The sequence below is a fragment of the Dicentrarchus labrax genome, unplaced genomic scaffold (genome assembly GCF_905237075.1).
Source record: "Dicentrarchus labrax unplaced genomic scaffold, dlabrax2021, whole genome shotgun sequence".
In the NCBI taxonomy this organism is placed as follows: Eukaryota; Metazoa; Chordata; class Actinopteri; family Moronidae; genus Dicentrarchus; species Dicentrarchus labrax.
This window is the reverse complement of record NW_026136723.1, coordinates 12924837-12937350: the sequence shown is the minus strand read 5'-3', so window position 1 is coordinate 12937350 and position 12514 is coordinate 12924837. Positions and strand designations below refer to the sequence as shown.

Genomic DNA, 12514 nt, shown 5'->3' with positions numbered 1-12514 from the left:
CACAGAGATAATTATCCAACATGTAAAAATGGATTATGAGTTACACCACAGATGGAGGGAAACAAGTTACACGGGGAAGGAAGCAATTAAATAGCCATGAGCCGGACCCAACCCTGCGCAACATCTGCCGAGACCAGTATTCAGCACTGCACAACTGACAAATTAGTGTAATGGTCTAATAGGGACAGATAGAGGGAGCGAATACAATAATAAGACTGTTTAACACAGGCTGGCTGTTCTCGGGCTACCGGATAGTCTGCAGAAACTTACCCAGAGACGCGGTCCTCATCCTGGAGAGCGTCCGGTCCATACTGAGGCAGACTGAGCAACAGAGACGGTCTGTACCGGTCAAGTAACACTTACAGCCTGCAAAGAGAGAGTCAGACGAAGCCTCGCCGTCAGTGCGATTATATGTTATGTGCAATATACTGTCAACTCCCCAAAACCATAAAACTTACTTTAATGGCTACCACGTGACCGTTTATGGCCAGTGAGCCTATCTGGCCGCGCTCCGGATGATTTTTACGATCTAATTCATAGACAAAACCCCCCATTCATTTAGCACCCAAATGTCAGAGAGCCAGAATCGGCCCTAATAAAGTTTACAGCTTGAAAAGTCGAGCTGATTCTCCGGGAATAGCCCAGGAGTCTGTGCGCAAGGGGACGCCCGGCTCCTGGAGCCCGTCAGTAGCCAAGGACCCCCAAAAGCCCCCCAGCTCCACAGCAAGGTGAGTAAAACATGAAGCTTTCATTCAAGCGGACCTGTTGAATTCAAGGAGATTTGACTTGAGGAACCTTTGACATTTTTTGGACAGCTCATACAAGTGACTTAAAGATTTTAGACCAAACAGCAAACTCTTCTCTTCCAAGCAGCAGCAACAGCGCAAATGAATCCTAAATATTTCACAAAAATGTACACTCACTGTAATGTTGCCGTTCCAGTAGAAAGTTTATTATAATGGCCATCATCATCATCATCATCATCATCATCATCATTATTATTATTATAGTATATTCTTGACTTCCAGTCTTTGAAAAACATTTACAAAAAGCTAATCACGATGGAGTTATACACATAGGCAATGGAATTTACTGTGGGACCCTCCACATAAAAACAGCTATAGGGAAACAAAGACCAAAAAAACAACACATTTTTAAGAAGATGTTGCGCCCAGGTGAACAACGCAAACAGCAGCTCCTGCAAATAAAATAAAATAAAATAAAAACCCAAACAAACAAACAAAAAAGATACAAGGCAGTCGGCAGCGCTGTCCATACATGTGTTCACAACGCACACAATAACCACACAAGGCTTTACATACTCTGCTGGCTCTACTTTTGGAAGCAAGTTATCTGACAAGTTGGTACAATACATCAAACAAATAAATACATACATATACAGTACATACATAGAAAACGAAGGCTAAACACAAAGGCAGCTCGACCCCAACCCTCTATTTAATAGGCTGTTATTGTTCTGAGTGCATCACACAACTTTTACTGGATTTATTTGCGGTAGGTAGCAATTTCAAGCTTTGACGTTTTTATTTATTTTTTTCCGTCTGAACAAGAAATAATTTAAACAAACATTTATTTTCATGTGTTTCTTTTTCCTCTAAATCTAGACAGAACTGTACATAATGCATTTTTACTCACAGAAGCATTACCACGGTGGAAATAAAAAGGAAATAATATTAATAAGGAATATAATGGGACGGTTGTTGGACATACACTGGGCGTATGTGGGGTGTCCCCTTGTCCCGCACACAGCCCGTTAACAAAGTCTCTGCGCTTTTTTGAAATAGGAGAAGTTGATATGACAATCTTGGTTTTATTTTCATAGTGCTCGCTATCAGGGGTAGAGAGGAGTGAATATCAGGGCCTGTAGCCTCCCCCGCCTGCAGCCGCCATGTTCATGCTCTTCAGCTTGTTGTCCTTCTTCCACTTCATCCTGCGGTTCTGAAACCAGATTTTGATCTGTCTCTCTGAGAGGCAGAGGGCATGGGCTATCTCGATCCTCCGCCTGCGGGTCAGGTAACGGTTGAAGTGGAACTCCTTCTCAAGCTCCAGGGTCTGATAGCGGGTGTATGCAGTCCTCGCTCTCTTCCCTTCAGGTCCTGCCAAATCTTGTACAAAAAAGAGAGTGGAAACACATGAGATACAGTAGATGTTAAAAACATCTGTGCAAAAACTTTTTGGACTACATTTCTTGCATTTCTTTTATATTGCCTTTATAGTTTCTGTAGGTAGGAATGGCGTTAAAGTTGGTAGACGAGAAAGTTCTAAATGCTGCTTAAAAAGAACCCAAAATCATTAAAAACAACATGTAACAAAATGAGACACACACCTTTTCCATTGCATGTTGCGGAGAGGAATTAACATGGTAAAATGATGTAAATGTGGGCTGTCTTACCATAAAACTACAGTATAATAAACAAACAAACGCATATATCCTGTATATATGTAATACCATTTTAACTAACCTTAAACTCTTATGTTATGTTATTAAATCATCCCGTACCTGGTCTATGTCTGACAGTACTGAAAAGCACCTAACAGGTGAGAGGCGCATATGGCGCCACATGCTCCTTTAAAGAGTAAATATGTTTTGGGTGTTTTTTTTTAACAATATATACCATGTAGTGCAAATTTGACCAGTTTTTCTGATAGTTCAAAAGTCACTGAATGAGCTATAAACATGATCGCACCTTTACTAAACAATAACACAGCGCAAGGTCTCTTAAATCAATACAAGATCATTACAAAGAAAAGAAGTTTACCATGATTTATATGCAGTTTCCTCATCCACGGATATATCTGAGGCTGTGTTGAGTCGCTGACATTTTGAGGAGTTGTCGGTGCGCTTCCCGCAGGCTTCTCTTCCTCGAGGGGGGAAGCTTTGGACACACAGTCCCGGTTGAGCAGCAGCGTGCCTCCGTTCGAGCTCGAGCACGGGGTTGAGCACGGGGTCGTTATAGAGTTTTTCACGGCTCGGTGTTGAGATTGAGTCTCGGTGACCGGGGACGAGCTGGCGACCGAGGAGCACGGTAGTGGGTCAGGTGGTGGCGATAGAGACGATGTCCCGGTGCTGTTGGCGGACTGGGTGTACCTGACCGGCTCCACGGAGGGTGTTGTCGCCGCTGAGTGACTCGGGGAGTAGCCCTGCGTCCGCTCGTTGCCCACAAAGTGTTCGGTACCGGCCCGCCCGACTGTTAGGTCCATCCCGTTGTAGCCATAGCCGTACCTGCTGGAATGCATGGCTGTTGAGTCTCTGTATTGGTCGTTTGCCGTACTATGGTCTCCATAATTATGTAACTGGAAGTCCGCGCCATTGGGATAGCGACCGCAGAATGAGTTCACAAAATAGGAGCTCATTTGTTGACAATTCCACCGTTTGCTCGTTGTAGGTATTGTTGTTGTTTTTTTTAATTGTTTTTAGAGGTAAAATAGCATAAACCTGTGTGCTTGATTTGTGGCTCTTATGGTTTAGCGCGTCCTATAGCACCCTTGCACAATTTATGATGAATTATGGAAATGAGTGGGACATGGACTTGATTCTCTCTTACGTAGGCACCCAAATATGGGGTACGGCGGAGAATCACGTGCTTTTGTTGACCAGTCGTAAATCCTGCTTGGTGACCTCCAGAGGTAAACTCGTGCACAGAGGAAATACTGGGTGGGATGTGAAGGGTGCGCGCCTCCATGCGCTCGTGGCTAGGGCAAACTCAGAGCCAGGGCTCGGGTGTTTTGAATTGTCGTGGTGCGCCATCCTCTGGCTCAACTGTTGCACTGCCTGTCTGCGGCGCTTTGTGAGGCGTGGGCTCCACACGGGGTCATTCAGAGGTTAACGACCATTGCGGCAAAAACCAACGGGCTCCTAAACAATACAACAAGTGACATGCTGAGAGTGCAATCTCTGCGAGGATAGTGTACAGAAATAATTCGATCAGAATCTGTTGTGCATGTTATGATAGGCGATGAGTGCAAATAGTCTGCGCACTTAATAGAATAAAAGCCCATTCAAAACAGGGCTTTTTTCCGTATAATCATAAAACAAGTGAACAACCACTCATGTGGGAAAAGACTAATGAATAAATGTTTTGGTGGAAAGATAAAAACCAAACATTACATTGTCCAGAATTATGACAGAGGCATGCCATTTAAATGATTGTCCTTTATGCCACACCGAATAATTAATAGCTTTAAATATAGGCAATATATGAAGGCACGTTAATACGCGTTACTGTCTATTTACTCAAATTTAACGATTCCAAACAAGAAGCCATCAGATGATATTACAAGCTTTTTGCATGTAACCCGACTTTATTACGCACTCGTTTAAAGGGGAATCATCGTCCATATTGACTTTTAAACAGTCAATATCTTATCAAATGCAGCTTTATTTGTTTTTTATGTTCGTTAGATATCAACACGAGATCGAGAACAACACAAAATCTTTTTTCTAGAAGCAGCTACAGTGTGGAGTTCTGTACAGTCACTCTGCAATTTAGGCTAAATAAAGCAACAAAAAAAGAAGCAAAAATGCGAAATTAGAAATTATTGAAAAGGGAAACATTGGAAACGATTAATGGATAAAATGAAGCTTATATATTTAAAATGTTTAATGTAAAAATAATAATTCCTGTTTTTAGTTTTTGCATTGTGATAGGCTATTCGTTTTTAACATTAGCCTACAAAGAGCGTCCTATGATTTTCTGTTCCTTCTGTTAGAGAAATAAATAAAAATATGGGCTATTCTACGTGATATTAAAGTTGGAGTTTTAAAACAATCTGTCTAATCGATAAATTGTGATGCAGCACGGGCATAAAGTAAATATGATTGATTATAATTTTTTTTAAAGTGGTTTAACCTTTTTACTTTTAGAGAAATCGTTGCTTACGTTTAAAAAAAAAAACCTGACGCACTCTCTCTTTTTTTGTAACCTGACCAATGCTCTCATGTTAACGTGTAAATCTACCATTGTCTATGTTCATTCTGGGAAGGAATACAAATACGGGAAGATCAGCACAAAGGCACGAAGCCTAAATAGAGGCATTACGCCTCGTCAGGCGCTCTCCGTTTGGTTTTCTCCTTGTGGAATTTTTATGGCACCTTCGTCTCTCGAAGGCAGCGACTTGTCCTCTGCTTTCCCCCAACATGCTTGCTATTTCCCCATAACAGCCCCTTTGCACAGCACAAGCCCAATCATGTGTTACTGACAAAAAACAGTGAGATATTGATTATTTATTCTGTCTCAGGTATGTGTGCCCAGAAGGCACGATATGAGGAAGGGTGAATACCGGGCTCCCACATCCAGTGGGCCCACTATAAGGGAAGACTTAGACGGAGTGTGTGTGTGTGTGTGTGTGTGTGTGTGTGTGTCTGTGTCTGTGTGTGTGTGTGTGTGTGTGTGTGTGTGTGTGTGTGTGTGTGTGTGTGTGTGTGTGTGTGTGTGTGTGTGTGTGTGTGTGTGTGTGTGTGTGTGTTGGCTAAACAGTCATGCTCCAACAGCTGATTTATGGCTGGCCAATGGCAACAAAGTTCCCACGAAAATTATTTGCCCGAGTCGAGCCAGGGACACACCCATGAACTAAATAAGGACCAAAAGAAAGGAGAGGAAAGAAGTGAGTGCGCACTAGTGTCAAACATGTCGGCCTGGGAGCGAGGGGGCAGGAAAACAGGAGGGCAGTGCACTCTGCAGGCGCTCTCACACACCAGCACTCGGAGGATACAAATACCTTTTTGTATTATCTTAATTTATTTTCTGCTTAAATATCATTACGCGCGACTGTAAACTACTCTCAGTGGTCACATTTAGGACAGTTATGTCGTTTTTTGGACTACGATGAGCAGAGCATATGAAACATATGAAGACAGCGACGGGGTTTTTCCACGGCACATTGATGTGAAACTATTTTGCAAAGAGAAAAAACCCGGAAAGAGCAAATGTTACATGCAGAATGAAAATTGAAAATGAACATTATATCTGATGCATTTAACCACATGCACTTCTGCACGATTGATATCTTGGTAAAAGAAACCTGTCTGTGCTTTCCATTTCTAATCTTCAGTATTTGGTTGCCCGACTGACAAATAATTAAAAGCAATAAACAAATCACTGCAGTGTCACAATACAGTTAAGCTCGAACTGAGTGCATGTTAAGGAACACCGTGAACAACATCGATGTGCAAACAGAGAGCAGAAATATTTCACATTTATAAATTCCATCGACAGGGACATTCCTGTGTGTCAATTGAAGTCGGTAAAACAGTCTTGATTTCTTCACTGAAAACTATCCCAATTATCAATTCAATGTACAGTGAGTCAGGGCCTACATGTATGAAACCTCGAAGCATTATGAATGGACACACATGTAGAAATAGAGGTCGACTTGGCTGATGTTCATTTGCAGCAAAACAGGCAGAGCTGCAACACCCCAGTTTATCCACAGGAGGGCGTCAAAGAGAACCTCTTCTGGCCACCATCCACCCAATGGATTTTTCAGGCGAAAAGCCCATCCCCATTCAAATCCAACAACAAACAAATAAGGTCTCGACAGCATACAAAAAAACAACAGGAAGACCAAGACACGAAGCCAAACCAGTGCTAAATGTTATCTAACTCAGATTGATTTACCACGTAGCAACTGTCAATAAAATCATGACTAAACAAACTGTAACATGAAACCATCTCTTCCACAGGATTGAAACAACTGGATTTTTAAACAAAAGACAAATGAGGCGCGATATTTAAACAAACACAAAAAAAGGTTATTATTTGCTTAAGTTGTTTGCCATTGCAAACTGACAAAAAGAGCAAACATGCAAGTTTCAGCTGTCTTACCTTGTGGAGGTCTCTGCTTGTAAACAGGAGAGGTGAGGGGAGGGAGTTGGCAGGTGCAGACGGCCAGTGACCGAGGGAAGTATCCAGCTGAGTCCCCGGACGGAAGCTGGGGCTCCCGGGGGTCAGTGACGCACCGGGGCTCCTTCCCCTCATCTTGCCAAAACATGTCAGCGACACCGACACCCAAAATCATCCACTCACGTCTGTAATAAAGCCCCTGCGCTTTGAGCCTCTGCCCGACCGAGAGAACATTTAAAAATTAAAAATAAATAAGGGAGATGTGCGCTTGCGATGTAAAAATGTAGAAGGTCGCTGGTGAAAACATCCGCGTGGAAGCCCGAGACCGTTAAATGAAAGGCTGCTCTATTCCGCTATTGGAAATTATATATAAAAAGTTCATGTTCACGGCTCCCTGTCACGTGACAAGCTGGGGCCAATAGGATGACGAGCCGGGTCGTAAAGTTGTATTGCCATGTTGTAAATTTTCATAAACAACAACGGATTTATGACCCAGCGCTGGAGGGAGAGATGGGAGAAAGGGGGGGGTTGAAGAGACGGAGAAGGGAATGGGGGGGTGGGGGGGGGCGAGGGGAGGGGGGCTGGCAGGTCACCGTCAGGCGCCATCTTACAGAGGGAAGAGGGAATGCAGAGTTCAACAGTAATTTTCCTTCATCTGCAGCCTGCCCCATCTCGCATCCTCATAGTTCACATTCCCCAACTCTAGTGTTTACCTAACCCTCATAATAGACTGCAACTTGTTTCATTACATGGCAACCTGATATAGACCACAGTGGACGGCAATTGGTGGAACATATTATTAAACCGGCGCGTAATTGTTGTGATTATTATTATGATTGCGGTGGTTGCACAATATTAAGTTGGCAAAATATTGAATGGAAGCAAATAGTCAGGTAAAAGCTATTTTATTCAATTTATATATTTTCATTTACAGATATGAGACATTCCCAGAGATTTAAGACTCTTTAAGATTTGTTCACATATTACTTATAATTCACATTGAAACCGTGGGCACTAAACCTAAATATATCACAGTATTTGCACTTGCTGGATTACAATACCTTACTCATTTTACATTAAAAAACGGAAATGTAAATGCTGTCTAAATAAAAGGGCATGCATTTATCGCTGGCATTTAAAAACACGTATGACATTTTGAGCCTGAAAATCTGTCTAAAAGAAAATTCTCACAGTACACGGCTAAGACTTCAAAACATTTACGTTGGAGTATTCCTGTTTACAATATTATAAGCAAATCGACTTTCTGGGAATCTGAGGTAGGTTACATAAGTTCATCCGAAACTAAACAAATATTTTTTCTTAATCCTGGGATGTATATAGGGTAAATAAGTATCGAAAACAGGCATATTAACATTCTAAGTAATAAGCAGTGATAATAAAATAAAATAAAAACACAGTGGCACAATTATTGAAATCTATAGAAGCACCTAAATCACAGTTAAAAGCATTTAACTAACAAAACATTCACTTTTAATTAGCCTTTATTCCAAATAAGGCACATTTACGCAGACTGCTGTATTTATTTCCTTTAGAAAATACAACCGTCTGTGGAGAAAATGTATTCCGTTAGGTAGATTATCAATTTACCGTCAATTTCAACTTGCGTTGAATTCCTTGTGTCAGTTTTTTAATATTAGCAGGTACATTTTAGGTAGTTTTTCGTTCAGGAATGTTGATTCAGTAGTTCAGTCAGGTTAAATGACATGTTATATTGCATATATAAAAATATAGTTTGGATAGGTAGTTATATCGCTGTTTCATGCGGAGCCTTTTTATGCTTTTTAGGTTTAAATATGAAATACAGACCTACAGCCTACAGCTGTTAAATGCTTGTTACATAATTGCCTTCAGCTGTCATTCACTTATTCAGCCTACAAAGCTCTTAGTGCATGAATGGTGTGTGAGTAACATCTCAGGTATATCCCTAACACTTAACAGTGCGTTTCTTTCATGTAATGCTCCTGCCCGTCTCTTTCGTTACTTTTCAGCCGTTTCTGACGCCAAACCGGCGTTCCGGGTGTCACCAGCTTTGGACTCTTCGGCCTCTGACACCGGCTGGATATCACCGTCCTTTTCTCCGGAGGGGGTCGACACCGGTTCCTCCTTGTGGTCTTTCTTCCACTTCATCCTGCGGTTCTGAAACCAAATTTTGATCTGTCTTTCTGAGAGGCAGAGGGCGTGGGCTATCTCGATCCTCCTCCTGCGGGTCAGGTACCGGTTGAAGTGGAACTCCTTCTCAAGCTCCAGGGTCTGGTACCGGGAGTAGGTCTGCCGCCCCCGCTTTCGGGTTGGATCTGTGGAAGAGAAGATGCACTAGCTCTATATAATTTGCTGAAAATGCATTTTTTTTCCCACTTGCATGTCTGAAATATGATACTAGATGAAGCATTAATTGATGGTGTTCAAACCGGTGCTGATAATAAAAACTTGTAGTTGGAATCAGCGTGAGACTCATTCATTTATTTTGTGATTGCGCAATTAATTATAGCTCATATTTCTACATTACCCCCTACCCACCCACCCACGCACACATGCACACATGCACGCACACACATCCCACAATCAAATCTCTTGGTGAAAGTAGTTTTTTTTAAGTTCTCTGTGTGTATTTGAAGTAGTCCTGCTGGGGTGTTTGGCTCATTCCTCCTTTGATACTCTGCATGCCTTTCCAATTAAAAGCCAGCGATATTCTGCTCACCGAAGGGGCAATAAGTAATTAGACACATTCTCTTTCAAAATAATAACAAATACCAATGTTTCTAAATGCTTGTATTCTAAATCCCTTTGACTTCTTTATGTAATAGACAATACTGCTGCATATCGATCCAGCAATGTGTGCGAACGAGTTTCAGAAAATACCAGAGCCTCTGCAGTGCAGACCCAATTAGAAAGGAGCTGTAGAGTGCAAGAGAACTGATTTACACAACAGGCCGGTCTTTTTTACAACCACAAAGGGGAGAGGAGGCTGTAAGAGTAATAGGAGTGCAGAGAAAACCCCCAGCGGCAAGGTCTCTGCGTACTGAACACACAGGAGCGCTGGCCAAATGAATTTATGGCTGCAGAACTCATTAGTTGCGCAATAAAAGTTTTACGATTCTTTCCATGCAACGCCAATGGCTTCACAAAATTAATTGAACCGCTAACGGCCAATGTAAGTATCCCAATGTTTTGTAAAAGCATCGACCCGAGGGGCTTTGAAATAGCGCATAAGAGACAATATCAGCACATACCTGACGCTCTCATCCAGGGGTACATCCGGTATTGTTTGTCCGGCGGCGAGGTGAGGGGTCCCGGCTCCGGATGGCAGCAGCTGTCGGTGAACAGGCGGCTCTGGTCGAACAGGCTGCAGTGCAGTGTGTGAGCGTCCTGCCCCTGGCCATAGCCCGAGGTAAACACTGGGCGGCTCTGGTACACTGCATCACTGACGCTGTAAACTCCAGACAGGGACGGTGCAAACGCGATGGCCGCAGCAGTCCGAGCCGAGCCATAGTCCCCTCCACTGGGTCCAATGCTGCAAGACGCCCGCTCCACGTTTGGAAAGAGTGAACTACCCGCCGTATATTTGCTAAGAAGACCGTCCACATAATAAGAACTCATATTTTTTCTCTCTGATTTGTTGGCCCAGAATCCTCAGTGTCGTTTTTACGAGGTAGTGTGATATATGACAGCAATACACCCTAGATTTACACCAAACCCCATTTTTACTCTGGACCAAAGAACTCACCCATGTGACTCGGGCCTGGCCGCTCTCATCCAATCAGCAAGCAGACATGTATTTCATTATGGCGCAGGACTGCAGAGTGGGATTAACACTTCACACACATAAACACACACGAGAGAAACTCAGACAATCCCAGTGATCGAGAGGTAATTTACGTAATTTAAAGTCACTGTTTTATATCACTTATTTTACTACTGCTTTACAAATAATAATCTATCTAGAAGTTTTATTTTTGTAAAATTGAATATATCTTCGTGGAATGTCTTTAACCTTTAGGCCTGTAGGTTATAATGATAATCTACATTCACTCAACAATAGGCTACAATAGATAATAATTAACTAATTAGCGATTATCATCACTAAAAAAAAAATATTCTAACAGAAAATGTTTTTGTTGATTTCTCTTGCTTTAAAAATCAATACTTATATACAGTCTAGTGTCATAACACAAAAACACATAACAAGATATAACATCATAAATAATCAACGTGTATTGAAATACAGAATTCTGTAACACTGGATTTATGAGGTGAGAATTTGGCAGGAAGATAAATAAAAGGCCTTTTTGATAATACTACTAGATAATACTACTACTACTACTACTACTAATAATAATAATAATAATAATAACCATCTCGTAATTCATCCTCCAAAAATTGTTTTTACTGCATTACAATGTTACCTAAATAATCTAGCAATAAAGATAGCATGCCGACAAAAAACACAATACGATAAAACATAGCGAATGGTCGGAATTACATAATTTATTAATATTACTATTATTATTACTAATAATAATAATAATAAGAAGAAGAATACTACTACTAATAATAATAATGACAATAAGAATAACATTGAGAATTATAATAAGAATAAGAATTTTAAAAATGATATAAATAAACCCTTAATTCGTTAAATTATTTGTGAATATGGAAAACGATTGATTATATTGGTGCAGCTCAATCCGCTGATTGTGTTTGGTGTATTGAAACTTTCCGCTGGAAAGTTACAGGTTAACATTAAATTATCTACATAATCTACATTCGTAAATGCAATAAGAAGACACTGTTCATATTTCATGATAGCCTTAATAACTCTGCTATCAAAGAATGTTTTAAATGATTTGCATCGATAAAGTCATATAAAAACACCCTAGAAGGACAAATACTGAACAGAGAGCGATGTCTGAGGGTGAAAGCAGTAACCCAGCAGTAACCCAGCAGTCACTGAGAGCTGCCTGTTTCATCTTTCCCCGCAAAGCCGCAGGCTAGAGAAGCAGCTTCTGCACTGAGACTGTAAAAAGGTGTGAAATTATTTTGCTGGACTCTTAAAATGTTACTAGAGTTTGTTCCCCAGCGCAGGTTCATTAGGGAGGAGTGTTAGGTTGATGTTGTGAAACAGTGTCGCCACCCTCTGGTGACATGCCGGGACTGCAGGGTGGGGAGGCAGCAGTGCGCAGGCGTTTTGTCTTCCTGCTGCAATGCCGGATAAAATACAAGCTAAAAGTAAGAGAAATGGCGCTCAAAGGTAACGTTACGTTTCTTCGATTGCGATTTCAAGCAAACTCTGATGTCTTTTAACAGACCATTCCAGATGTATTTTGAAAAAAACAAAAACAAACACACCATCTATAGGCCTGCCACTGTGTTTGAAACTATCTGCTGGCTTTATTGCTCCTTCTCCTTTAGGACGGGCCCAGCAAAGGAGCAGAGGGCGGAAGGTTCCCAGGTAGAAACAAAGGATCGCTCCAAATGACCGTGAGTCCTGTGCGTCCCCGTCGGGGAGAATCCAATAAAGCTGATCATTTCCGCTCGGCCTTTTGTCCAGAGCGCAGTCTCACAGAAAGAGAAGAAAAAACAAATGGGTGCCATTCTGGAAACGGCCTAATTGTGTCTGGACGGCCATAAAA

The 12514-nt window shown here is 41.6% G+C and overlaps 3 protein-coding genes across 6 annotated transcripts in view; all 3 read right to left on the bottom strand.

The window, feature by feature from the left end:
- Nucleotides 1-7218, bottom strand: part of hoxa3a (homeobox A3a) — a 31424-nt gene extending 24206 nt beyond the window's left edge. For 2 of the 4 annotated variants that reach the window (XM_051389543.1, XM_051389545.1), the window contains exon 1: nucleotides 6846-7218. The gene's annotated coding sequence lies outside the window, so the exon portion shown is untranslated. Of the gene's footprint in view, nucleotides 238-270; nucleotides 367-6845 lie in introns of those variants that run through there. The other 2 variants (XM_051389539.1, XM_051389542.1) reach the window with 2 other exon arrangements.
- Nucleotides 924-4603, bottom strand: hoxa5a (homeobox A5a). The gene is made up of 2 exons (XM_051389553.1): nucleotides 2781-4603; nucleotides 924-2126 (listed from the first exon to the last, which is right to left on the bottom strand). The coding sequence occupies exons 1-2, from the start codon at nucleotides 3373-3375 to the stop codon at nucleotides 1876-1878; spliced, it is 846 nt and encodes a 281-aa protein (XP_051245513.1). The 5' UTR covers nucleotides 3376-4603; the 3' UTR covers nucleotides 924-1875.
- Nucleotides 7219-7752: 534 nt separating the features above from the next.
- LOC127357387 (homeobox protein Hox-A7) lies at nucleotides 7753-10798 on the bottom strand. Its single transcript, XM_051389556.1, has 2 exons — nucleotides 10115-10798; nucleotides 7753-9178 (listed from the first exon to the last, which is right to left on the bottom strand). Exons 1-2 carry the CDS (start codon nucleotides 10479-10481, stop codon nucleotides 8862-8864), a joined length of 684 nt encoding a protein of 227 aa, XP_051245516.1. The 5' UTR covers nucleotides 10482-10798; the 3' UTR covers nucleotides 7753-8861.
- Between the last annotated feature and the right edge of the window lie 1716 nt (nucleotides 10799-12514).